The following is a 27352-nucleotide window of genomic DNA, read 5'->3' as shown; positions in this document are numbered from 1 at the left end:
ACTCACGTGGCGCAACTTCAGCTCCCTCCTGGGTGTCAAGATGGAGTTTAGTGATCTTGCAGGCCGTGAGTCAGAGTCTGGCTTCAGAGTGGCTCTCAGGTCCTATTTGCCGGTTCCTGGGGGAGGGGCCACATCTGATAACAGCCAGAGGGAGGTGATGAAGGTTGGTGGATATCCAAAGACCCACTTAACTAACTTCACAATCCAACAGAGTCTCTTAGACTTGGTCAGTTCCCACTGGGCCTGTAAGGCCCTGTCCCTTATACTAGAGTCTCTGGGGAGCTCAGTCGGATTTTCCAATAGCTTTGGAGAGACTTGATGTCTCCACCAACCCCTTCCATCAGAACCCCTAAAGCCCCCCACAGGCCTCCTCCAGCTGCATAAACATCACCCTTCACAAAGGATGCCACAGAACCCCAAAGTCATGGGTTTCTGTCAAGAAACCCTGTCCTTCCAGCATAGGGGCCCATAACCCATGGGGTCCCTCAATCTGGTTATAAGCCAAGGATAGTTGAGTGGCAGGCAGGGAGGACGGCCATCTGGTTGCTGTACAACCCTGAGAGCCCCAGAGTGACCCCTAGAAGATTGCAAAGCTTCTGATTCTGCAGGTGGAGACCCTGCCTGCCCAGAAATTCTTTTCCTATAGCTGGTCACCCACGCTTGGGACGTTTGTTTTCAGTCTTGCCCACGAGCCACGGGATATGGAGCAGCAGGGATGACAGGCATGCACATCATCTTAGGAAAATCTCCTCTTTCCAAACAGAAAGCATCTTTTAGGAGAAGAGGACCAAGCCCAGGAGGACAGCGTGGCGCAGGCGCTCCTGAGCTCATTAGAAATGCTGGAGTCACTGGCAAGCTCCACACCACTCGTGCTTAGGGAATGCGCACATTCGTTGTTATCTATTCATAAAAGACAATTTTTTCCACGTAAGCCTAAGCTGAGTTGTGTGGGGTTAAAGGGTATGCCTTTGCAGGGTTCTGCCTTGTTCATAAGTCGCCACGGACCGTCTTCCGGCTTTCCACATCTGCGTTCTAGTCACAGCTACCGTCGGCAGGAGAAAGCCTCTCTGCAGTGACACCCAAACCAGGGCAAAATGTCGCATCTCAGTGTTATTAAAACTTGGTTGTTCTCGGGCCTCCTCTGAGAGCTGCAGAGATGCATAGCTGATCCTCTTGGGGGGCATTCACATGGAGCTAAAATCTAACGTTCCAGGACAGGCTAATGTGTGAGGACAGACAGAGAGACAGACAGAAAGCTTCTGTTTTCAGCAGAATAATAAGCTACAAGCCAGTCCACCATTCCAGACATGGAGCTCTATATTGGCCTAGTAGCTATAATAATACAGATAATGAAAGGAAACGTGTTCAAAGGACAACTCATGAGGCCTGGCTGTTTCCACACCTAGTGAGCGGGGGTAGAGAGCACCCAGAGAAGAGACTCTCTTTTGTTAGTGATGCTCTTTTCATATGGCTCATATGAGGGAGCCCTAAATCACCTCTTAAAGGGAAGAGATCTCCCCGGGGTCGCTCACTGACTGCCCACCATGGACCAAGAACTTCTCGTAGAGCAGCTCTCATCCTCAATCTTCCTGAGGCTGCTGTGGCTGGAATCCAGGCCAGGTGCACCCAGGGAAGAAGGGAAGGGCACCCTTATCTGTGCTGCCACTGCAGGTCAAGCTGACAAGGTGGGGAGAGCTGAACATGGAGGGAAATGGCAGCTCAGAGCAGTGTAGGACCTGATACCACTTGCTTTGCTGGGAATTTGTACTGACCACCAACATCCCTAGGAATGATGGTAGGAGCCATGCAGAACCAGAGGGAGATTTCCTCTCCCACTCTGGAGCAAGATACGCGATTCCCAGGAAAATCACATCAAAAGGCCCCGTGTGATGTCATTATTTTAGGTTTCTCCTTTAACTGTATAAATGGATTCCAAATGGCTCTTCTTGGCTTTTGGTTTCTCAAGACAGGCTTTCTCTGCATAACTACTCTAGCTGCCCTGGAACTCGCTTTGTAAACCAGGCTGGCCTCAAACTCACAGAGATCTACTTGCCTCTACCTCCAGAGTGTTGGGATTAAAGACGTGTGCCACCACTGCTCAGCTTAACCAGCTCTTTTTAAAGGCAGCAAAATGGTTGGTTGAGAACACTGACTACAAAACAGAGTGCAGATAGTGTCTGATTTACTTATGACATACTCCATCTCCCAAACCATTCTTAGTCAGGGAAGGAGAATCTACCTCCTGCACAGCACAGCTGAGCAAGACAGGTCACTGAAGGCTTTTATATCAGGGTCCCATGGTCCCCGTGCCTCTAGAGAGTTGGGAAAATACCAAAACTCAAGATACAGTTTTTGCTGGGTGTGTATCATAAACTCAAAACATTGTAAGTTCAAAACCATCAGGATATGTGCCTTTACCAGTTAAAGCCTCTCCCGATGACATGCAGATACAATCACATTTCCAGGGCTCAGCTCCTCTTGCCAGCAAAGCCTCGCTCATCATGCTTAGCTGCACACACTCATCTACCACACGGGCATGTAGCAATTCCTTTGCAAACCAGTGTCCAGGCTGCATGGGCAGCAGCTTTGCCAGGTCTGTTTAGCACCATGGATGCCTACAGGTCTAGATGGGTTTCCATGTCTTCACGGTTGTGGCAGTTCGTCTTTGTCAACTTGACTGGATTGAGAATCACCATGGAAACACAGCTCTGGATACATCTGCAAGGGTGTTTCCAGAAAAGCCTTCAGTGGAGGAGCAAGATTCCCTCTAAGTGTGGGCAGCACCATGCCCTGGGGTGGAGGCCTGGACCAGATGGAAGGAAGTGAACTAAACACCAGCACACATCTCTCTCGGGATGCAACGTGGCCAGCTGGCTCCTGCCACCACCTTCCCCACCACCATGGCAGGTCACACCAGTGGTCCCAGGAAGGGTGCCCACCAGTATCTGGGGGATACGCAGTTATCTTTTGTGAAGTCTGGAGGATCAGTCTCTTTAAAGAAGGCTGCTGCTTGGGATGGGTGGGTGCCATGCCCCGGCTGCCCTCACCCTCTTTCTTTAAATGTAGTTTTCTCATGTTCTGGAGTTTGGGCATCTCCAGGGACCTGGAAACGACCCCCACAGAGACAAATCCATCAGTGGGGCTGGGTGGGGATGGGAAGCATTCTGTTCCTGACTTTCGCTGAACAGAAAGAGGCTCACAACCTCTTTCTGGGAAGACCCTTCTCATTGTGCTCCCAACCCTCCCTTTTTCAGGGTTAAAAGACATGCCTAGTGGTACCTCAGCCTGCCCTGTCACTGCCTATGGGAGCCCAGTGGTACCTCAGCCTGCCCTGTCACTGCCCTTGGGAGCCCAGTGGCATCTAAGCCTGCCCTGTCCCAATATGGTTAGTTGCTTACCAGCTGCTGTGAACTGGTGTTTTGGTGGCTAAACTACACTAAACATTCTACTAGGCTGATGAGCTGACTGTGGAGAGCTGGAATGTTACAGGTTGGGAGCCAAATTATCCTCAGTCCCCTTAACTATCCACTTCTGTGTCTGATATCATATCCATGTGACTTAGGTAATCCTTCTGGAACAGACTGAGCCCTGCCTTCCACCAATTAAGGCTAATGACGTCATCAGAGAGCGTCTGAGGCCGATAGTAGAAACTTCCTCACTTCCTACCAGTGTGTTTCACATTTTTTATTATTAACTTTAAAGGTATGGGTATTTACACTTGCATGTATGTGTGTCATGAGTATGCCAGAAGAGTGAGCCAAATCCCTTGGAACCATAGTTAGACTGTTGTGAACTGCTAGCTGGATACTTGGACTCAAACCCAGGTCCTCTGCCAGAATAACAGGTGCTCTTAATGTCTGAGCCGTCCCTCCAGCCCCTGCCCCCACCCACTCTGTTTTTCAGTGTCTTAATTTACTATTTTCTTCATCCTTTAGGGTTACGATTGCGATGATAAAACACCATGAGAAACAAGCAACCCGGGGAGGGAAGGGTTTATTTGGCTTCCATGTCTAGCGTTCACTGAGGGAAACCAAGGCAGGAACTCAAAGTGGCCTGGAACCCGACCTGGAGGCAGGAGCTGATGCAGAGGCCTTGGAGGGGTGCTGCTTACTGGGTTGCTCCTCATGGCTTGTTCTGCCCTCATTCTTACAGAACCCAGGACCACCAGCCCAGGTGTGGCTGCACCACAAGGTCTGGGCCCTCCTCTATGGATCATTAAGAAAATGCCCTACAGACTTGGTGCCTACAGCCCCATCTTATAAAGGCATTTTCTCAACTCAATTTCCCTTTGCTCGGGTGACTTTAGTTTGAGCCGGGTGGACAGAACACTGGCCAGCACAACTGACCTTCTGTCAACTTGATCCAAATAATAACACAGAAACCACACCAATTACAACACTGTTTAGTCAATAGCTTAGGCATATTTCTAGCTAACTCTTACATCTTAAATTAACCCATTTCTATTGATCTATGTATTATCATGAGGCTGTGGCCTACTGGTAAAGTTCTGGCTGGCGCTGGCAGCATCTTCCATTGGCAGCTACATGGTGTCTCTTCTACTCAGCCTACTTTCTATATCTCTCTTCAGATTTCCCATCTGGCTTTACTCTACTAGGCCACTGGCCAAAACAGCTTCTTTGACAACCAATGGTAATAAAACATATTCATAGCATACAGAGGGGAATCCCACATCATGACACACAAGCACATCTCTGTTAAGATACAACATTTCCTTTCTTGTTCATCCCCAAGATCATACACTAATAAAAAAATCGTACTATGAAATATTTTACAAACCAAGTCCCACAACTTTATAAATTCAAACACCTTAATAGTTGTCTCTTTAAAAATAGCTAGTCTCTTTTAAAATCAAAAGTCTCCGTAAAACTCTCAAATCTCTTTTTAAAAGTTTGAAAGCTCTCACCTGTGGGCTCCTGTAAAATTAAAACTAAATTACTTTCCTACTTGGAGAGAGAAGAACCAGGGAGCAGTCACAAACTGAAGAAAGAAAAACCAAACTCCAACAGTGTAAATAACTCAGTGTCCACTCACGATCTTCTGGACTCCTCCAAAGGACTTTGGTCACTTCTCCCTCTGCAGCACACAGCTTGTCTTCTAGGCTCCAGCTGGCTCCACTCCATGGCTGCTGCTGTTCTTGGTGGTCATCCCATCGTACTGGTGTCTTCAAAATGCTGGTATTATCTGCTGAAACCTGGCTGCGGTTTCACCAATGGCCTCTCCTGGGCTCTCTTCATGCTACAAAGGCTCAGTTTTTCTCCATGACCCCTAGAATCCTGGGGCTTCAACTGCCACTCCACCTGCATCTTCACCAATAGCCTTGTAGCTTCTCACAAGGCCAAGCCTCAGCTGCTCTCCCCAAATCCTTCATGCCTTCAAAACCAGTACCTCGTTCAGCTTCCAGCACGAGGTACAACCCTAGCTGCCTCTAGAGCACAGCTTCTGTGTGCCGACTCTCAGGAAACACTTCCCAGGAGACTTCACCAACAATGCTGGTCTCTTCTTAATCACCGCTAATTTCTCAGCTCCAGCTGACCAGCATCCATTGTCCAAGTAACAGAAAGGTTTTATTTCATTGGCTCTGGACTCTTATTAATCATGGCTGATTCTTCAGCCCCAGCTGACCTGACACCACAGATTCTTCACACAGAAGGCCTGGTAGTCTTTGCTTCCCTCTGAAAATTCACAAGCCAGGCCTCCATCTGCACTGCCCTGAACATTCCCTTCTTCCAAGCTCCTACAGGACAGATCACCGAGTTCTCAGTACCCAGTGGCTTTGCTAGTCCAAAGTTCCAAAGTCATTCCACTGTCCTCCCACAAACAACATGGTCAGGTTTGTCACAGCAACACCCCACTGTCCTGGTACCAATTTCTGTCCTGGTAGGGATATTATTGCTATGATGAAACACCATGCTCGAAAGCAAGTTGGGGAGGAAAGGATTTATTTGGCTTACATATTCAGCCACAGTCCTTTGAGGGAAGCCAAGGCAAGAACGCAAACAGGGTAGGAACCTGGAGGCAGAAACTGATGCAGAGGCCATGGAGGGGTGCTGCTTACTGGCTTGCTCTTCATGGCTTTCTCAGCCTTTCTTATAGAACCCAGGACAATCAGCCCAGGGACGGTCCTACCCACCTTCAATGCCCTGGGCCCTCCTCTGTGGAGCATTAAGAAAATGCCCTACAGTCTTGCCTACAGCCCCATCCTGCAGGTTTGCCTACAGCCCCACCCTACAGTCTCGCCTACAGCCCCATCCTACAGTCTTGTCTACAGCCCTATCCTACAGGCTACAGGCTTGCCTACAGCCCCATCCTACAGGTTACAGGTTTACCTACAGCCCCATCCTACAGGCTACAGGTTTACCTACAGCCCCATCTCACAGAGGTTATTTTCAATTGAGGTTCCCTCCTCTCAGATAGGTTTAGCTTGTGTCAAACTGACATATCACTTGCCAGCACACTTAATTTTAATATTGAAAACATTCATACATGCATATGTTGCTCCATCTATGGGTTCGTTCATGTGAGTGTAGTGCACACAGAGGCCAGAAGAAGGGCACTGAGTCCCTAGGAGCTGAAGTTACAGACAGATGTGAGTCACCTGATGGGGTGGTGGGAACGGAACCTGGGTTCTCTGCAAGAGCAGTGCTCATCTTAACCTCAGCACCATCTCTGCAGTCCCCGTGTTCTGTTTCTGTAAAACTTTCACAAAACAATTATCATGTTAGAACATGGTGCTTGGGGGCTTCTGGTCCATGGCTACTCGTGTTTAGTTCCAGAATAAGCCTGCTGCCCTTTGGCATGGGAGCTCTGCCTACCATCTCCAGGCAACTGCTGTACCCCGTAGGATCCCACGGCTCTCCCAGGACATGCACCATGTCCACCATACCAGATGTTTTGCAGTTGTGTCTCCCGTCCTTAGAACTCCCTGACAGCAGAAGTAGATGCACTGTTTCCCTATGGAACAAATTTTCATCCACGTCTCCAAGGCTGGAAGTGTCAGGCCAGTGAGACGGGTTAGAAATGTTTTCTAGTTGAAGTCCTCACGTGACACTCAGCTCGATTACAGTCACTGGCAATGGAGCATTACAAAGGGTGGCTCTGCAGTGCTGTATCACATACCCTGTGAGCAAACACGGGCCTCAGGCAGGTGGACAGGCAGGGCAGGGCTGGCAGGGGCCCTCAAGGCAGCCCCAGCTCCCCCACAGTGTGACCTGACTGCCTGACCACCATGGTGACCTTGGAGCGAAGTCTGTCTTTCCTCCGAACTGGAAGTGACAGCTGTGGCTGTGGGAACTGATGGAGACTGGAAAACAGAGGTGACAACTTTGAAGACATGATCGTCAGAACTGGTAGGAAAATTGGCCGGCTGACTCAATGACCGCTGAGACCAGCAGGTCAGACGTGGGGGACACAAACGCCCAGGCTGCAGACTCAGACAAGGATCTATGCTACAGACATAGAAAGGAGGATGTCCCCTTCCCCGAGGATGACAGTCTTTCCCTTGGCTTCTCTGTCTAGTGCATTGTTAACTCTGGGACATCCAGCTGGGATCAGAAAAATGTGGATGCTCAGAGCTAGCCATGCTGGCAGATGAACCATCACACGGCCTTGCCGTCGCCTGGGAGACACAGGTCAGCATTCTGCTTCTGATCCCCTTGCTGCCCTGGTCCAGAACCACAACCACTGTCCTGCACTGCCTCCCCATGGATCCTCCAAAAACAGCAGCTACCTGGCCAATCAGGGAGGTCCTAGGCGACGGGAGGCCACTAGAGGGCCACTGCCCACCAGGACCTCTCCCACATCCCCCCCCCCAAGGCTCTGCATCCCTGACATGAATCAGGGGGCCTCCAACAATTTTGCTCCCCAGCAGCTATCAAGAAAGCCCTGTTTGATCCGTGTCATGGCCCCCCAGCCCCCATCTCACCGCTTCTGCAGCAAAGTCAAGGCAAGATGGGCAGGGGCACCATCGACCCGGAAAGACTTTTAAGGACCTGGGGCTTGTCTGGTATGTGAATGAACCTGGTTTTAGACCGTCTCCTTCCCAGCCACAAAGACAGGCTTTCATGGAGGGGAGGGAAAAGGACAACAGGCTGCTGCCCTGTGCTCATAACATGCATCTAAGGGGTCACACATTCGGAGGAGTCACCAGGGATGTTTCCCTGCCTCTGTCCCTTTAGCTCTGGACACAGCACCAGTTGAAACCATGAGAAGGGAGCCCAAAGTGGTCTTGAAGGAAAATGGGTACCACAGACGACTTCTCACGTCCACCCTGCTCTCAGCTCTCCTCATTATCCCTGCGGCCTTGCTCTAGGTGACACTTGAACCCACTAGCTGATGCCCCTGCACCTTTTAGTGGCAGATGACAGGGTGGCCATGCTGGAGGGCTCCTGATCCACTTGGTGTTTATTACTGTGTCCACTGCTCACTCCAGGTGCTATGAGGCCAGTAGCCATTGTGGGCATTCCTCCAGGGTTTGGGGGCATGCCTCATTCCAGACAGTCCATTGCACACCCAGCGCCCCCATTCCTACTGCTTTTCCTGTTTGTCCCTGCGCAGATGTGCTCACCACAGGCCCTGCGCACAGTTCCCACGCCTTCCATCACAGCTCAAGCCCCTCCCAGCTCAGGTCGAGCATTTCTCCTCCCCCTCAGATGGGGACTTGGATTTGAGGTTTGGGTAGTCCTGCCGCCTTCAGGTCAGCGGATAACGCTCTGTGACCCCAAGGATCCTAACACGCAAATGAAAATTTAAGAGTGAAGAGTCAGTGAATCCTAGCAGAGACCTGCTAATGTGCCGTCACGGTTAAAGGGTACTGCCCCGACTCTCCAACTTAGATGCTTGCCGATGTGTTAAAGACAGTTAGGCTGCACACATGCATCTCTGGCTGGTGCTGCAGTGAGGGAGCAGAGGAGCATGGAGGCTTGCTGCTGCTTCCAGGTCCCACAGGCCAACCCAGGCTGTGAGGACCCTACCCTAACTCTGCGTACGCACAGACCTCTGCAGACTGGGGCCAAGAGCAGGGAAGGACTGTGTTATTCGCCTCTGGGTCCATTAAGTTTGAGCACTGTTCTTCTCAGGAGGGTCTACTCTGAGCCTTGTGGTTCTTCAGGGTCTCATTCATCAACTTGGCCACCAAGCCGATCAGAGTTAAGATTTCCACTCCTCAGAGACAGGAGAAGAACCCATAGCAACAAGTGTCAGCTTTGGGTTAAAGAAAAGGGCAACTGTTTGAAACATGGTCTCCCCAGCTGAGCCATGCAGTGCGCTGCTGTCTGCTCAACAGACGGTATCTGTGGGGACGAGACCCCAGGAGCCACGGAACCAGCTCCTCCATTTGCCATCACTAGATACTCGATGGGGATATCGACACTCGGCGCTTCAAGTCCTTGTTCTATTTTTAAATGCTTGATTTGTGCCTTTTCAGTCGGATCTTATTCAACGAACACTGTACTGTGTGCTCAGCTGAGGAAGGGTAAACATTCCCTGGGGCTGTGGCAATGTGTTTGCACAGACCTCAATTACAAAATTAACAGGGCAGATTGTACTGTCTGTTGAGCCGCAGAGATGACAATCAAAACCTCTAATGAAGGGAGACAAGAGAAATAAGACCTAAGGACAATACTCGAAAGAACGGCTTGTTTATTTATCAAATTTGATTTACTAGACAGCTGTGTGACTTCAGTTTAGAATTCACCAGAGAGAAGGGCCTTGCTCCGGAGCAGCAGAGACCCAGACTTAGTCAGAGCAGGAAGCAGGAGAAGGAGGGGGAGACAGTGATGGGTGAGGTCTTCGCTGGTCATAGCATCCCAGTCTAAAGTTTCACCCAAGCTCTAATAGCACTGAACAGGTAGCTCTTCTGCCTGAAGTAAACATGGGGTTTTGGGATTGGCAGAGGTAAGAATGAGGCTCATTCCCACAGGGGCATTGAGGTGAGGAGGGCTGACTGAGAGAGAGCCATAGATGGCCACAGCTCCATTCCTTAGCCCCGACGCCCCTAGGAGTGGATTCTAAGCAGGAAAAGCAGATCAGGCCTGATTAGAGGGTACCCAGGGGCCTGACTCCCCACAGATGGAAGGAGTGCATGTCCAGCCCTATTACAGAAATGCAGGCACAAGGGGAGCGCATGCCTTCACCTTGCCCCGGGCACTAGCCTCAGGCTGCCCCATCCTGGCATCCCAAGCAGCACAGACGGCACAGACTCACAAGGCAGGAGCCTTGTTCTCTTGGAGACACCTGGCCACTCTCTGTTTCACAGAAAATTAATAAACGTGCGTGCAAACTACCTTAAGAGACCCTTTGAGCCACTGCAGTGAGGGCGTGAGATGATCTGCAGAGTGGGGCTGCCCCAAGCGGTAGTGGTTCAGCAGAGGCATTGCCAGCTGGACACCCCATGATGCCAGCCAAACTCTTCCATCCCAAGGGCGGAGGCTCCATAGCAACAGTGGGCACCAACCTACTACCTGAGCTTGGCTTCTAATAACTAAACAGTGGTAATAGGCAACACAGGCTATGTTCGTTTATGCAGATGCTTTGAACATACTTCCTTTTATAGACCTGTGTCCTCTTTCTTCTCCATTAGTCTGTTCCCCTAGATGCTCTGTCTTCTCTCATGTCATGTGTCCGTTCATGATTTTATACATCTTTAAGATCTAGAGAGAAAAAAACCCACATACATGTTCGTCCAGAGACTGCCTTAATTTATTTAATGTGATTGATCTCCCGTTGCATCCATTTTCCTACCAACAATATAACTTGATTGAGTGAAACCTCCCTCGGTTCCGTTCCGTTGCTTGGCTCTGTGAGCAGTTTTAGACCCTGATGGGCAGGTGTCTCTGGGATATGTGGACTGGGAGTCTGGATTACCATCCAGGAGCGGCCAATCTGGGCCACTCAGTAGACCTACCTGGATCATGCAGTGGGTCTACCTGGGTCACGTGGTGGACCTACCTGGGTCACACGGTGGGTCTATCTGGGTCGTGTGGTGGGGCTATCTGGGCTGCACAGTGGGTCCTCTTTTGGCATCTGGAAGAGGCTCTATACTGATTCCCACAGTAGAGCTAACAGTTGATGGTTCCCTTCGTCCACATCTAGATCAGCGTTTGCTGCTTCCTGAGCAGCTGTCATTGTGACCAATGAGACAGAACTCAACATCCTTCTGACTTTATTCATGACTTTATATCATGACTGTTAGCATGGGGCTGAACGTCTTTCCACATCTACTGGCTGTTTATATTTCTCCTTATGAGAACTCTTCATTAGCCCATTTCTTATTGAGTTGTTTTGGCTGCCGTTTGTTCTGTTTGAGTTCTCGGTGTATTCTGGATGTCAAACCTCTGCCAGACGTATAGCCAGCAGAAATCTATTGGAAGCTGCTGCTTCCTCGCTTGCTTCCTGTGCTGTGCCAAGCTTTTCAATTTCATGCTCGGAAAGCGCCCGTGCTGAGATCTTAAAGACTTCTCTGCTTTTTCCTCTGGCAGTGCTAGGGTTCAGGTTTCACTTTCCTGCAGCTGGAACTGACTGTCATGCCCAGTTCTACCAGCAGGTGTGCTGAAGGTGCCCTTTTCTCCCATGTTTATTGTTTCAGCCTCTATCAAAACTCAGGTGGCTACAGCTGTGTGGTCCTAAGTCCGTGTCCTCTATTCTATTCCATGGATCTGTGTGTCTGTTTTGTGTTGTGCTGGTATCTGTAGTTGTTTTTTGTTTTTTTTTTTTTTTTAACTCTTCAGGGGCCTACTATCCTGCTCCCAAATAAACATACAGAGACATCCTTACTTATGAATGCTTGGCCTTAGCTTGGCTTATTTCTAGCCAGCTGTTCTTAAATTATTCTGTCTACCTTTTGCCTCTGGGCTTTTATTATTCTCAATTCTATATACCTTTCTTTATTTCTCACTCTATGGCTTGCTGCGTAGCTGGATGGCTGATCCCTGGAGGCCTCTCTCCTCCTCCTTCTCTTCCTCTTGCTCCTCGATCTTTCTTCCCAGATTTCTCCTCCTACTTATTCTCTGCCTACCAGCTCCACCTATCCTTTCTCCTGCCTTGCTATTGGCCATTCTGCTCTTTATTAGACCAATCAGGTGTTTTATGCAGGCAAAGTAACACAGCCGAAATCACGCAGTCACGCTGCTCCTGTGGGACACGGGACACCATCCTCTGAAGATCCCACGCCTGAAACTGATTTTAAAAAACATGAAGCCAGGGCTGGCACTCACCTACAATCCCAGCTCTGGGGAGGCCCTGGCAGGAAGGAGGCAGCAGGCTTGAGGTGTGAGCTTGGGGAAGCAGGGACCAGTTCTAAGGGGAACTGTCAGAATGTTACTGGTGCTGCTGAATTGAAACAAACTTCCAAAGACAAGGGTGAGATTGTAAACCAAGCTAGCGGCCACCCACCGTTTCTTCCTTACAGGGAAATGTGTAGTTCGGCCAGAGCTGAGCTTGGAGAGGCTTTCCTACCTCTGAAGCGCTTGGCTTAACACTGCATTGCATGATGGGATGCGATGCCTCTGTGCCACCTCAGCTCCTGTGACTGCGATGCCTGAAAAAGGCAGCTCCCTAGGAGGACTGCAGGCCAGAAGGTAGGCTGGAGACATGCCTCACCAGCTGGACAACAAACCGCCAGGCTTCTGTTCCAGTCAGACCAGCAAATACTCATGCTCTGGGGTAAATGTTCTCAACTGTGAATTTTGACAAGTGGGAGCACCTACCAAAACTCACTGCCTTGAACATTTGGAACGAGTCTTAAAACCACATTTCCGAATTTCTTAACTGTTTGAGACAAAGAAAAGCAGAAACACACATCACCCTTACGGACGAAATCATAAAATTTTATAACCTTTCTGAAAACCCATCTTCAAAATGTTTTCGCACAGATGCATGTCTTTTGAGAGGTATTTATCTACTTGTTCACTGTCAAAACATCATTTGTAGCATCTACCCAGGAGAGACGGGTGCAGTGTTTCCGTGGTTTTCAGAGTATCTGCCCGGCGGCTTGCTCACAGTGCCATCTGCCACCACAAACAAGATTGGCAGGTTTTCTCTCTCTTTTTGCTAAGATGAAGTGCCTGCTGCACAGCTGTCTCCCTGTCATGCCACCATGAGGTCACTGGAAGTCCTGTTTGTGTCCCACAGGAAATGGACGCCTCTCCCACGCCACCCTCCTGTATGGTGACGGAGTATGGTCCTCAGCTCCAGGGAAAGCCTGCCGTGCACGGTGAGGCCCAGGCCGGCCAGCCTCTCCCCATTCAGTTGCCCCTGAGGAAGAACCACTAGAGCTGGCTGTTGGGCTTCTACAAGGACTAACCCTGGAGCATCTGGGACCAGAACAAAACAAATGACACTGGAGATGTCTCTTGGAAATATACCACACACCAGAATGGCTGCAAAGTCTTATGGGAGGGAAACTTGCTTCAAAGTTCTGATTTTATGAACTCTTTTTTTTTTTGGGGGGGGGTGTATATCCCAAGGGGTTTCACCCTCCCTGTGTAGCAAAGGATGACCTTGAACTCCTGGTCCTCCTGCCTCTACCCAGACAGAGGTTGCAGGCAGGCGCCACTACACTCAGCTTTAGGTAAAATTAAGTTAAAGCTATGTACTGAGAACTCCTGGCCATCACCGTGGATTCACTTCTGTGATACCAGGTCTCCCCAGTATCCCAGAACTTTAAACAGAGCAGGGTGTGCCGTCCACTGGTGGAAGGGACCAGTGCACAGCAATACTATCTTGCTCTCTCGAGAGCTGCACTCCAAGTGGTCTATGAGTTTCACAAATTAAACCGATTGTGCACTGTAACACAATCAATCAAATTCCAGCAGCTCCAACTCACAAACCCAGCAAGTGGACAGTTTTTCCAGACTACACAAGAAACACACAAAACATCTGAAAGATAATGGTCTTTAATTCTCTAAGTTCTCACTTATGCAACATAAAAAAGGCATAATTATGTGACCGGATAGGACATTTTTACAAAAAAACAGTTCCCTTCATCATCTGGTCAGTAGTATATAAATATTTACAATGAAAAAATAGTCAAGGAGAAGGGAAACCTCCAATATCCAAGTCGATTTCTTTCCGACACTTATCACAATCTGAAAATAAAACGATTCCGCCTTGCTTGACTGGCACCGCGCTGCTCAGCTGGTGGCCTGCAGCTGGGTGCTGCCAGCCGAGCCAGCCCTGCTTCACGTGGCCCTGATCTTTGTACTGCTTTACAGGTTATCTGAAATAGCAAACTAAATATAAAAATGTAAACTTTGGAAGAGAAAGTAAGAACAAGTGTGTAAAGGCGACGCTTGGGTATCCATGTCCTTATGCAGGCTAGTGTGTCAAACACTAAAACCAAAGTAAAACATGTGTGCATTTTCTTAGAGACACGTTCCAACTTAGTGTGATCATGGTAACAAAACTGTCTCTATAGAGGATGCTAAAAAATAGCAGACGCTACTCTTAGTTTAGGAATACACCACTGTCCTAGGTTTTCTGTTTTGTTTTGGCAAGAAACAGTTTGTTGTTTTTTAAAGTGACAAATATAAATTATGTGGTGGAAAAAAGATGCTCCAACACATCACAGCGTCTTTCAACTACGAAGACTACGTTGCAGGTGAGCAGCCTGCTGAACTCGGCAACATTACACTCAAGTCCAGAGGGTAACAAGACTTCTCAAAGCAGACAGAGTGCTGAAACGCTGTGGCCTGTGTGCAGACAAGGGCACCTGCAGCTCCAGATGCCTGGAGGGTCTGGACTCCAGTGGGCGTCTAATAACCCTGCAACAGTCTCACGTGTGGGAACTGCGTCGCCCCCTACCAACGAGAGAAACCCGAAGCCTGGGTTCTCTGGCTTTGTAATGTTCATTGAAGTCCAACCTGAAGCTGAGAAACCGGAGACTTTCATCAGAGCTGGTAGTCAGCAACACCAGAAACTGCTGCACAACACCCTAGGATGGAAACCGGAGGAGAATCAGTTGGAACACCTTGTCCAGTAGGCCCTCCCAGGGCCACTGCACCAACAAGCCTCTAGCAGGAATGCTCCCAGCAGGCGCACAGTTAGATAGGCAATGCAAACATTCTGTGCAAGAGCACCTGGCCGCCTGACATCCCCTCTGCAATCATGCCCCAGGAATAAGCCGAGTCACAGATGCTAAGGCATCTTATTCTGTGGTGAGCATAGAGCTCAGGGTCCACAGGTCAGCCCTCGCATCTCACTGGCTTACAAATGCATGCTGGGTCATCACTCTACAGGGGAACGGATTCAAGCTCGAAACCACTACTGGGGCTGCACACCAGTGTGAAAGGCAGCCTTCCTGTAGGACACGGTCTGTCAGATGCTGTAGCAAAGTCCCTGTGAGTAGTCATGGCTTAGATCTCTCAACAAGCCCACTCTGCCTGCACCTTCTAAGGCAACAACACTCAGTGAGTCACTCTGAAGAGCATGGGACGTCACAGGTTCCCAGTGCCAATCTCCCGTCAAGGCTCTCATCCGAGCTGGACAGCTGCCCCAGGAGAGCCGAGAGAGGATGAATCCTCAGGGGGACCAGCAGCTCCCGAGGCACACCACCCTGAATGCTGGTCCTGTGACAAGGATGACCTAGATCTCCATCATCTAGCGCAGCCATGGAAGCGGGCACTGTGGTTTGTACTTATACGCACCTGGTAGAAGTGCGTAAGTATTCGCAGCTGTGAACACATTTTTGGTATGGAGTCCTGGAATTCGCGGATCCTCCTGTTCTCCTCCTCTTCCTCTGCCGCCGTCACTCCCCACTGGCCCTGGACAATTAGAAGCAGCCAGTTCAACTGCTGGACGCCTCCTGATGTGATACCAACAGCACCACAGGCTGAGCACGACACTGTGAGACCCACTCCCACTCAGTGCACCACGGGAGAGGTGGCCCTGTGTCCGTCCATGGTCCCTCATTCAGACAGTAGTCTGAGTGCTGGAACTCCTGACTCCAGGGGGAACTCCTCTCACAGTCTCCCTAGAGACACATCCATCTACTCTCATACTAAAAGGTCATTTTCAGCCACACATGCATGGTAGTCCACACCTGTAATCCCACTTGAGGCAAGAGAATAGTTAAGCTGAGGCCAGGCTGGGTTGTCACAGTGAGACCATATCTCATCTCTTCCCCCAGGAAACGGCAGACTTGACTGCACATATGTCCAGCCAGCCTGTGTGGGAGTTACAAGTTCTCTTCATCAGCGCACATGGTAAATTCCATTTACTACATTTTCTCATCGGAACCTTTGCATTCCTGGCAGACACTCTGGTCTTAAGAAACTGTTATTTTGCTAGGGCTTCTCATCTGCATTTTATGTGGTTTGCCCATTGATATTCAGAGCTCAGGCTTGCTCCTTCTGAGTCTCATCAGCCTCAGGTGCCTCACACTGCCTGGCAATGGAACTGTGGCTAGGCAGGGTGGTAGCTTTTCCAGCAGGGCCGACTGTACTCTCAACAGGTTTCTTCCCCTTTAGTGAACGGAAACAAATCCTGCTGGGCACAGACAGAGCAGCAGGATTTGGTATTAGCACTGTTGGATTTGAGGTTTGGGTTTGATTATTCTTTGCCATGCCCTTGATTGTTTCATTTTGAATAAACAGAAAAGTTTATTCTATGCCATTATATGTTGGACGTATGTGAGCTGTCTCTGATCTATAGGAGTCCACAGGACGTCTACAGCACTGGACTTTAAAATGGGACTGTGTTTTACGTTAGGAGAGTGGCGTGAAACTGGGGACCAGGAACAGAGTTTTACTGACTAATTTATGTCAGCCTGACACAACTACAGTGATCTGAGAGAAGGGGCCCTGAGAAAATGTCTCCATGAGATCGTGCTGTAATCAAACCTGTGGTGCATTTTCTTAGTTAGCAACTGAAGGGGGAGGGCCTGGCCCATCGTGGGTGGTGCCACCCTGGGCTGCTGGTCCTGGATTCTCTAAGAAAGCAGGCTGAACAAGCCATGGAAGGCAAGTCAGTAAGCAGCACTCCTTCATGACCTCTGCATCAGCTCCTGCCTCCAGGTTCCTGCCTGCTTGAGTTCCTGTCCTTCAGTGATGGACTCCAATGTGGAAGTGTAAGCCAAATAAACCCTTTCCTCTCCAACTTACTTTGGGTCACAATGCTTCATTACAGCAATAGAAATCCTAACTAAGACAGAAGGGTGTGGCTTAAGAGTAATGTATTCATGTGTCAAGTAGACAAAGCAGGAAGTTAGTCATTACAACTTTCTGCTTTGTCTACTTGACATAATACAGCTCCTCAAATGTCTGCCGCTGTATACAGCCTGAATTGTGAACAGAAACAAACCCTCTCTCCCCTAGGCTGCTTCATCAGGATACTTTGTTTCAGTTGGAAGAACATCAGCATAGGGGACTGGCTCCGGGAGCCTTGCCGGACACCAAGAATTCAAGAAAGTCAAGTTGTCGATAGCATTCCTTATGGAAATGTGAACATCACATTGTTGATTTTCAACGTTCATCCCAACTGCCACTGAGAGAAAGAAAACTGACTGCTGCAGATTAATTTTTTCTAGACAGCTGGACAAACTCACTCATTCCAATAATTCACCTCAGGGTTATCTTTGATTTGATGCCAACCACTTCTGCAAAAGAACCTGCTTTCTCTGCCCCACTTCCCTGCCATGCTCACACTGGGGACCATCAGTGCCTAGTCTCATTCTCACCTACGAAGCTCTCAGAGTTCACAAATGGACAGATCTGCCACACTTAATCAGATTTTACTTGGGATTAATTATTTTTTCTTTTATTTTGCAAAAGTAATTTTATTAGACCAATACAGACTCTGTATTCTTGGAATGATCTCAAACATTCTGTGACATATTTTCCATTTCCATCAACTAATAAAAATATGGAGCTTCACATGCATGTTCTACTACACAGAGAGCAGCAGGAATTAAGCCAGTTAATCCGCACCAACACTTCACGGTTCAGGACAGAGTGATTCTGAATGCTCTTGCCTAGTGGGACAGACCCTCAGGCAAGTAATAGAGAATCTCACGGAACACAGGTGTGTACGGAAGTGTGGGAGTCACAGGCAGCAGGAAGAAAGTATGCTAATGTTAGAATCCAGGAGTGTCAATGTGTAAAATGTAGTTTTTAAAACTAAAAGAAGTAAAAGCCCTTCAATCCTAAATTTGAATTGGAAATATCATAATAACGGAAGGGGTTTTGAGAAGAAAAGTGGGAAGAGAGTAGGGAGGAGCCATGAATTGCAGAAGGGAGACCTCCGGGACCTGCTCCACCTAACAGCGACATGACAGAACGCGGAAGCCAACCTCCGCAGCAAGGCACTCAAGATGCCGAAACCCTTTCAGGAGCCAGTCCCACCTCTCACAGATCCAGTGGACCAAATCTGAGTGACTGTTGGATTTAAATAGATTCTGCAGGCAGTTTCAGCATTACAGCTGGCCCTACATGATCAGGTGTCTCTGAAACACACCCAATAGGCATGCACTTACTATGTGCCCGTGGCCTTCTGTCACTGAGAGCTGACATCTGGGGAGACCACCACCTGCACACATGCTATTATCAGAATAACAAATCTATTTTTGTTTGTTTGATTTTTGGGTTTTTTTGAGACAGGGTCTTACTATACAGCCCTGGCTGTTCTGAAACTCACTCTGTAGACCAGGCTAGCCTTGAATTCAGAGATCCACCTGCCTCTCCCTCCTGAGTGCTGGGATGAAAGGTGTGCGCCACCATGCCTGCCTGGACCAGTAAACTCTTAAAGGCTGATTTCAGTGTCGTGTGACACATAGTCGTCGGACAGCTTTCCAGAGGGCTGGTTCAGAAGGGAGCGGCCAGCAGGACTGAAGCTAACTGATGTTGGCTAAGTGCCATGCCCGCCACCTGTGAAAACCGGTCACTGAGGTCACAGTATCATGATTACTTTACAAGTCAAGCCATGACAACTCCAACGGCACAGAGATGGCTAAGGTGGAATCCTGTGTCCGCCAGTCACACACAGGCCGCTCGGCAGGAGTCAGGAGATTATGTATGTGCAAATCTCATGGCTTTTCAGAATTACCCACAAACCACTGCAGCCAGGAGATAACCCAATAGCATCAAAAGGACACATCCTCCTGCTTCCAAACTCTACCACACCTCAGTGCCTGTGACATGGTTGTCAAGTCCCTCATGTGGGCTTTCCAGGAATAAAACTCAAAAGTAAAATCAACATAACTGCCAACTAAACAACCTGCCTTTCATTGCCCAAGACAAGCACCTCAAAAGAGCAGACAGTCCAGACCAGGAAGAACAAGAAACCCCAGCACCAGCCTGACTTGTGTGATGGATCTCCCTCACTTTCGGCCACTGGCAACACAGAAATGCCCTAAGGAACCTAGTTCATGCGTTAGTAAACAGGTCAGGTGCCTGATGGCTCAGCACCGGGCTGACTCTGGAGGTAACAGTACAGACAGGGTCAAGTTTGGACACTGGGGCATCACTCAATTTGACAGCAGTTAGAACTTCCCCTGACCCAGAGTAGACTACAGACCACCTCAGTGTAGGCAGAGATTTCAGCAGAAAAGCTGTTGCTGCCGCCCATGTGACTGGCCAACAGCGAAAGCATGAGTTTCATACCTACCTCGATTTCACGCTGTTTCTTTTTCTCTTCAAACTGTAGCCGCCTCTGTAATTCTTCCAGAGCGGCTCTGTACATCGCATCTTGGGCATTTTGAAGTTCAATAATTTGATCAAACACAGCTCTGAGTTGATTTAAAAGTACCTGAAAAGGCATGGCATTTTTAAATGAGCGGAACCTCAACATGCCAGTGAGGTGTTTCTACAAGATATGACACTAGAGCTTTGTCCCCTCTAGCCCTGAGACACTGGTCCCCAGGATAACCATGCTGGAGGAGTTTGGGTCATGAGGCCTCTACCCTGCCAAAGCAGTCAATGCTATCACAGGGGCTCCTGGAGTCCCACAGGACTGAATTGACTTGAGAATGGACTGTTTAACGTAACATCTACTGCACAAAGTGTGAACACACACTAAATACCTGAGGCATTGGCCAAACAGTATGGTAATATAGTTTTTGTGTCATTATTTGAGTCTGGGTGGCCAGGAAATAAAAGCACAATCTCCATTTATACCTCTAATCTCAGCACACTGGAGGCTGAGGCAGGAGAATCACAAGTCCCAGGCCAGTCTGAGCTACATAGCAGGACCCTGTTCTAAAGCAAACTAACAATCGTTACATCAAGCACCCATAAAGGCACAGTCCCAGGCCTGTTGGAGCCTAAGGCAGGGCTCCTTCTGTAAAGCTGGTTGGGAGCCACCCCAAACATCCCCGTGTCCATTGCCCTAGAGGCAGGCAGCAGCAGACTCTCTGGACTTTGCTCATACCCACAGCCAGTCTGCAAAGGCAAGAGTTAGGGTGACTCAGTTTGTGTCAGGCACTTCCCATCCTCCTATGGCTCAGTCCCCTTGTTAGCACAGCCACAGAGAGCACACTTAGTAGGGTGCCTTGTGGGTGTAGTCCTCAGCAATTCCAACATTACACCTGTGACTTCACACCTTTTTAACCTATGCAAAACAACATGAAACAGTCTGAAAAGGGTAGCACAGACATCTACATGGTTACCATGGCGAATCATATTATTTAATTCCCACAAATTTACATTGTGCCTCTGAACACAGGAGAGCCTGTCACTGGTGTGAACACGAGTAAGCACTCCATGTCTAATGCACATCACAGAGAATGTCTGAGGACCCTTCACAACAAACATAGGTGTGACAGACACCCACTGCAGTATCAACCTCACAGTGCTGGACTTAGTGAATGTTCAGCAGGACCCCGAACCACTCCAGATGCACATTTCATGAGCATGCTCGAGTATTTTAAGTGCTTCTAATGCCATTATTTCAGTTATGTAGGAAGCAGACTCCACAGAGCAGTGCCTTGGATCACTATTTGTTGTACACTCACTAACAATTCAGTTTATCCAATACTTTCTCCACCACAGTAGGCTAATGCAGGTGAACAGAACACAGAAGACTTGGTAGAACACAGGCAGCAGTGCTCCCTGCAGGCCTGGGATGTCTCGAGCAGTGCACACTGTAAGGAATGCTCTGGAGGCTTCACCCAGATGCAGTTTCCCTGATTCAAGCTCAGGATGTGTTCTTTCTCAATCCAGATCTTTAAAGGAAATCAGAACTCCAGAGCCTTGCTACTCAGCACCTTCCCGGAACAGGGGCCTCTACAAGAAAGAGATTCAGCAAAAAGACCTGGGCCAGAGGATGTGCATAGCTCAGCACAGTCTGTTTGATTTCATGCAGCCACACGCCATTGACTAAAACGCTGCTATCCCTAGACTAAGAACATGACACCAGATGGGTACTCAGTCTAGGGCATCTGCATCCTTTGCGGCTTCTATCCATGCCACCACTTGTCTTAATGACTAGATGCCTTGCTGGGGTCCGAAGGCCGTCACTCAGGATGAATTCTGCTGTTCCTACACCATCAACAGCACACTGCTGCTCACTGCTGCTGTCACAGATACATCAGATGGTAGAGTACGCTCCCATTTCACCAATTTTATTACAATTCTGCTCAGAATGTGACCCGCAAACAGCTAGTTTAATAAACCTTTCTCAGGTATCACTGATGCAGTAGGATCTGCCAATTCCCAAGCTGCTGTATTTGACAGTTTCAGCTCCGGTTTGTAGGCGTGAAGACCTACCCTGGAGTCGTTGTCCAGGAGACAGCGGGAGGTGATGGTGTCCAAGAATGCCTCGTGCGCTGCGATGATGTGGTCCAAGTCCTGGGCCTGTTGCACTCTGTTCCAAAGCTCATCCCAGGAGCACTCAAGAACCTAAAAGGACGAGATGACACTCTGGGAAGGCCTATTCTTCTCAAGGTAGCACCCATCATACCACCAAGCCACACTGCCCAGGGCAGGAAGCAGCTTACCTCAAAGGTAATGTAGTACTGCATTTGATGAATGAAGTGGACCATCTCGGAGGCCAGGATGTGACACTGGTGCAGAACCCCGGAGAACTCTGCAAGGGACAGAGCATCATGGGGCGGGGGGGGGGGGGGGGGGGTGCCCAACAACAGCACAGACCCCTGCCTGTATGCTGCCCTCTCATGAAGCCACAAGTCTTATTCCAGACTCCCAAGCAGGAAACAAGCTCTCCACCCACTTCTGTGCTTTAGCTAAAGGACCTGGCTACACAATCCAGGAGATACATATTACTTTACCAAAGAATCATATTTAACAGATAAGTACGGAGCTAGGGAGACGGCTCGATGGCAGGAGTACTCGGTCATGGGCTCAACACACAGCTAAGTATAAAAGCTTATTTTATAGAAGTGAGCATCATGCATAAATAGAGCCTGATTTTATGACTTCTCTGTGACTGGTCCATCCACCACACACAGACTATTTACTTCCCCCTAGTCATCTGGAGACAGGAGAACTTGAGTGGGTAGCCTCAGGTGCTGTCCTAACTCAGTAGGAAGAAAAGGCAGGGACTCCAGCGCTGGCAGCAAGAGGAAGCAGGAGAGGCCTCCCTAGGTTTCAGAGGGAGCAGAGCGGGACTGACTGAGCCTTCATTTTAGATTTCTGACCTTCAGTTGATGTTTTAAGTGACCCAGCTTGTGGTGATGGGTCCTAAAAACAACAGCAGTCCCAACAAAGGAATACTGACAGGTAAGGGCCACTGTAGGGCTGTGGGTCCTAGAGAGAGTAGACATCAAAGACACACCTCAAGGTCTAGAGACCATGTGGCTCTGCTGTTCTGATGCAGTGGACACATTTAATCAAGAGAGAAAAGATGGAAACATGATCCCAAGTTTAAAAGAAAATTAAAATTCTTCAACAGATAATTAACACAGCCCAGTGCATAAATATAAATCAGTGTGTCCATAAAGACTGTGCACATGCGCGCAAGTAGTCACACGAGCAGGCAGGGGCAAGTGTGACCCTAATGAATCTGATAAGGGGTTGAGGAAGCATGCTTCTGGAGTTAGATGGAAAACACAGAAGGCAGATGTTGCTAACGGGCTGCCTACTGAGGGTTCACTCCAAGGGAGGGTTGGCACTACTGACACGCAGTGACCAACTTGACCCACATGAAGATACATAACCATTTCTTTCATGAGAAAGAAAAAAAGGTATAAATCCTTGCTATGGGACAATGGTCTTGTACCCTGTAAAGATCTGTCACTTATATTGATTTAATAGAATGCTGATTGGCCAGCAGCCAGGCCGGAAGTACAAGCAGGGCGACCAGAACAGGAGAATTCTGGAAAGCGGAAAGGCTTAATCTGCAACCGTCACCCAGATGCAGAGGAAGGATGCAGGATAAGAATGCCTCACTGATAAAAAGTACCAAGCCACACGGCTAACACAGACAAGAATTGTGGGTTAATAAGATGTAAGAGCTAATTAATAAGAAGCCTGAACTAATAGGTCAACCAGCTTATGATTAATGTAGGCCTCTGTGTGTTTCTTTGGAACTGAATGGCTGCATGATCAGGCGGGACAGAAACTTCTGTCAGCAAATCCTATATAACTCATGTTTGGCAATAACAAAAGACTCTTAAAATTTTTCAAGAGCCAGCAGGTAAAGGGGCTTTGCCACAATTCTAACACCCTGTGCTCAAGCCCTGAACCAACATGGGAGTAGTGTAGAAACAACTCCCCAGAGCTAGCCTGTCTTTTACACACACACACACACACACACACACACACACACACACACACACCATAAATAAATAAATCCAAATAAAATGAAACAAGTGCTGTTTCGAGCGTTTTTTGTGCAGAGAGAACCTGCGGAGCCCTGAGTTACTCTTTGAAAGGAGAAGGCACTGACACAGTGTCCCTCAGGCAAGAGCCTGGGAGTAAGCAAACCAAAGCAGGATATTGCAAAACTGCCCTCTGGCCAAGACATGGACAGCACATCTTAAATCAGAGCAGCCTGTGATTATTGCAGACTCTCCCAGGCTGAGCCCACAAATAGCCCCTCGTGAACAAACTGCATGAGATTTATCAGCCCTTTCCCGGGACACACAAGCAATTACCAATTTCTGGGGAAGAAGGAAATTCTTTCATGGTTTAGCCACATGGAAGTCACCCTTACTCCTATGAGTGATCCCAATTAAATTTACTGGATAGTAGGGTGGAATTCTGCTGTTGCCTTCCCTATCTAGGCTGAATACAAACTCCTCAGAGAGTGTCAGGCAGCAGGGGTTTTTGTGCAAAAGTTGTCAGCCCAAGGAATCTACAGGGACAGGCCCCAGGGTTCTTGCAGAGTTTCTCAGTACTCACATAATAGCTAATGACTGTCAGTAATGCCAATTTCAGGAGACCCAACACCCTCTTCTGGCTCTGAAGAGACCAGGCATACACACGATGCACATACAGGGTGCACATAAGCATATGCGGGGAAATACTCAGACGTCCTTCCCTGGGCTTACCTAGACCCTAGATAGACAGATTCATTCCTGGCTGTCTACTGCCCTCTAAAGGCTACTCGAAGATCTTCAGTGTCTTGCTCCAGGCAGACACTCCCTAAATCCAATTATTTCTTTTAAAATTCCTTCCCAACTTGTACTTCCCTGGTTCTGCTGTTTAAGGTGGCTCAATCAAATACCTATCTGATTCATTTTCCAACACTTGGGATTTAAAAGGTTTTAGGAACCAGCATTTTTCTCCATGTCCTGTGTTCAACATCCAGTTGCCCTCATGTCCCTTTAACATCATTCGGACTGTGTGAATTAATTACAGGCTAGTGTCACTCACAAAGACAACAACTCACTGTTGAGCTCAAGCTGTGTGCAGTTCCGAGGACTTGTTTACAAATTTAGTCCTGCAACTGTAGGCAGTCAAACCCAAGGCAGGCAGAGAGCTGTCTCACTGCTGATCACAAGGACTCATCTGCCCACTAACATCAAGTTACTGGGACACAGGTTTGGAAGAGGAAGGCATCTAAGGTACCAACTTTGTAAGATGCATCATTATTAACTATATCACCACAAAGAAAACAGCTGCCAAGCAGACCGGCCTGCTCTGCCCATCAGTCTGTAGGCCCAAGTCACTTCCCAGGGCCTGCCCCTCTCCCTACAGTGATTGGTAATGCACACTGCCCTCCTACAGCTCCGTCCAGAACCACTGGGCCAGCTTTCCAAAGGCAACCAACCAAGGTTATGGCTGACATACATGCAGGCAATGCAGTCACTGAGGGCTGCAGCTCAGCAGCTTCAGACACCCTAAAGAGTGGAGACAGAGGAACAAGCTGACTTCAGAAGTGATAAAATGTGGTTAAGGAAAACCAATGGAATGAGTGCAGAAAGCTAACCCTTGGTTCTCTAGGTTTCTCAGCCGACAGTGAGCGGGCTCGGCCTCCCACCTTCCCTGTCTACTGCAGGCACAGGCTGAGCAAGAAGCAGTGAGCAGCGGTGGCAAGTGAGGCTGTAACACAGGAGGAGGCTAACTCCTCGGCACCCATCCAACCTCTTGTCACCAAAGCTTTCTAGGATGCAGTGACCAGAAAACTGTCATCTATGCCTCCTTCCAAGTTCCTCCATGGCTTCTGCTCCTTCAAAGAATCTGGTCAGATGACCAGGACCCTATACTGCCAATTCCAGAAGACCTAACACCCTCTTCTGGTCTCTGTATGTACCAAGCACACATGGTGCACACACACAGACTCAGACACTCACACAGACATTTTCTCTTACTCTCTAATGAAGTCAAGACCCAGCTCCAACCCAAGGCCCAAGAGTGAGGTCTTTCAGTGCAGCTCCAAAAGAACGGTGGTGTGGCGGCACAGATGCAGATGGCCCCCGGCTTTACCTGGCATGTTTCTTAGGAGTTTCGCATTGCACATGTGTCCTTTCCGTATGTCCGTGAGGATGTACTCCATGCGCTTGGCCCTCCACAGGAAGTTAAACACTCTCAGGTAGTGGCTCATGCATTCTCGTGTGAACACCTACAGAGGCAAAAGACAGGGCGTGGCTCTTGTGCAAAGAATCTCCTAGTCCAGGCCCTCACCTTCCCATCATGGGCAAACACAGGACTCCAGCATGTTCTATGTGGTACAGAGGTAAGGCAGGCAGCGCACTTCAGAAGAACCACACTGCAACAACAGCCACCTGCTCTGCTCCCTCACAGGCCAGGCAGGCAGACTCTAACAGCAGCAACAGCTACGTGTATGCCAGTCTTGGAGCTGGACAAGGGTGAGGGTAGTGTGACAGGAAGACAGATCACCAGGACTTTTCTTAACCCTCTGGTTGTCAAAACCAGGTTTCTCTGTCCTGGAACTCCCTATGTAGTCCAGGCCGGTCTCAAACTCAAGAGACTCGCCTGTCTCTGCCCCCAAGAGCTAACACATCCAGTTCTTCAAAATTATTTTATTCTTTATGTTTTGCCAACATGTATGTCTGTGCACCATGGGCATGCCTTGTGCCCCTGAAGGCCAGAAAAGGACATTGGATCCCCATGGCTATAGCTACAGATAGTTGTGAGCCACTGTCTGGGCACTGGGAGTAGAACGTGGGTCCTCTAGAAGAGCAGCAAGTGTTCCTAACCACTGAGCCAACTTTCCAGCCCTAACTCGACCAAACTTTAAACCAAGCCCCCCTATCAGTCTAAATGTGGACGCTTGACTGTAACCCCCAAATTCTAAGAGACACAGACAGAGGGCTCACTTGCTTTGGTGACGACAGTAGAGGCAAGCCCAGCAGCATCTCCATGCTGAGGTCATCATTACAGGCTTACTGACTCTGTCCTAATACCTCTTTCTGGTACCATGATGTAGCTGCCCAGGTAAGCACCTCAAGCCCACCTCCTGTCAGACCTCCCGCGCTGGCTAGGTTTCACAAATCAAAATTCAGGCTATCCAGTCATACTTAAACATTAGGCAAACCTCACACAATTTAGTTCAAATAAGAGCCACCAGAGGTAGCCCATACATATACCCTCCGTCACAGCTGCCTCACGGACTCTGAAGCGCTGGAAATGTCTTCAGCATTGGAAGAAGGTCATACTCTGCTCGGAGAGAGCTCTGATATCAAAAACCCTTGCTTTGTCCATGCCTGTCCTCTGACTTTCCCTGAGACCCTGCAGTGCTCAGCCTACCTTTTCTTCTCACCACTGGTCCATCTATACGCCATGCCAGGATGTCTCCTCCTGGACTTTATCCTTGTTCCTTACACTTTAGTGCACAGAACTCTAACTGCAAGCCAACTTATCTTGTGCCCTTCTGTGTACTTTGCACATCTAAGTCACAGGGACTCACTATTCATTCCCTCCTATGCCACTTAATGGCAGGCTCTGGAAAGCACTAGATGATGACAACGATGATGATGGTG

The 27352-nt window shown here is 48.8% G+C and overlaps 2 protein-coding genes across 2 annotated transcripts in view; one reads left to right on the top strand and one right to left on the bottom strand.

Moving 5' to 3' along the window:
- The window catches only part of Spaca7 (sperm acrosome associated 7), a 30413-nt gene extending 22084 nt beyond the window's left edge, over positions 1 to 8329 (top strand). The window contains exons 7-8 of the mRNA XM_013353418.1: positions 7886 to 8023; positions 8196 to 8329. Coding sequence (XP_013208872.1) covers positions 7886 to 8023; positions 8196 to 8329 — 272 coding nt within the window. The remainder of the gene's footprint in view (positions 1 to 7885; positions 8024 to 8195) is intronic.
- Positions 8330 to 13896: 5567 nt separating this feature from the next.
- Positions 13897 to 27352, bottom strand: part of Tubgcp3 (tubulin gamma complex associated protein 3) — a 52935-nt gene continuing 39479 nt past the window's right edge. The window contains exons 17-22 of the mRNA XM_005366283.2: positions 25836 to 25971; positions 21944 to 22032; positions 21714 to 21845; positions 19615 to 19755; positions 15660 to 15776; positions 13897 to 14947 (exon numbers count right to left, since the gene is read on the bottom strand). Of these exons, the coding sequence (XP_005366340.1) occupies positions 14789 to 14947; positions 15660 to 15776; positions 19615 to 19755; positions 21714 to 21845; positions 21944 to 22032; positions 25836 to 25971 (774 nt within the window). The 3' untranslated portion in view covers positions 13897 to 14788. The remainder of the gene's footprint in view (positions 14948 to 15659; positions 15777 to 19614; positions 19756 to 21713; positions 21846 to 21943; positions 22033 to 25835; positions 25972 to 27352) is intronic.

Source organism: Microtus ochrogaster, unplaced genomic scaffold, assembly GCF_000317375.1.
Source record: "Microtus ochrogaster isolate Prairie Vole_2 unplaced genomic scaffold, MicOch1.0 UNK7, whole genome shotgun sequence".
NCBI classification, from domain to species: Eukaryota; Metazoa; Chordata; class Mammalia; order Rodentia; family Cricetidae; genus Microtus; species Microtus ochrogaster.
This window is presented reverse-complemented; position numbering and strand designations above follow the sequence as displayed.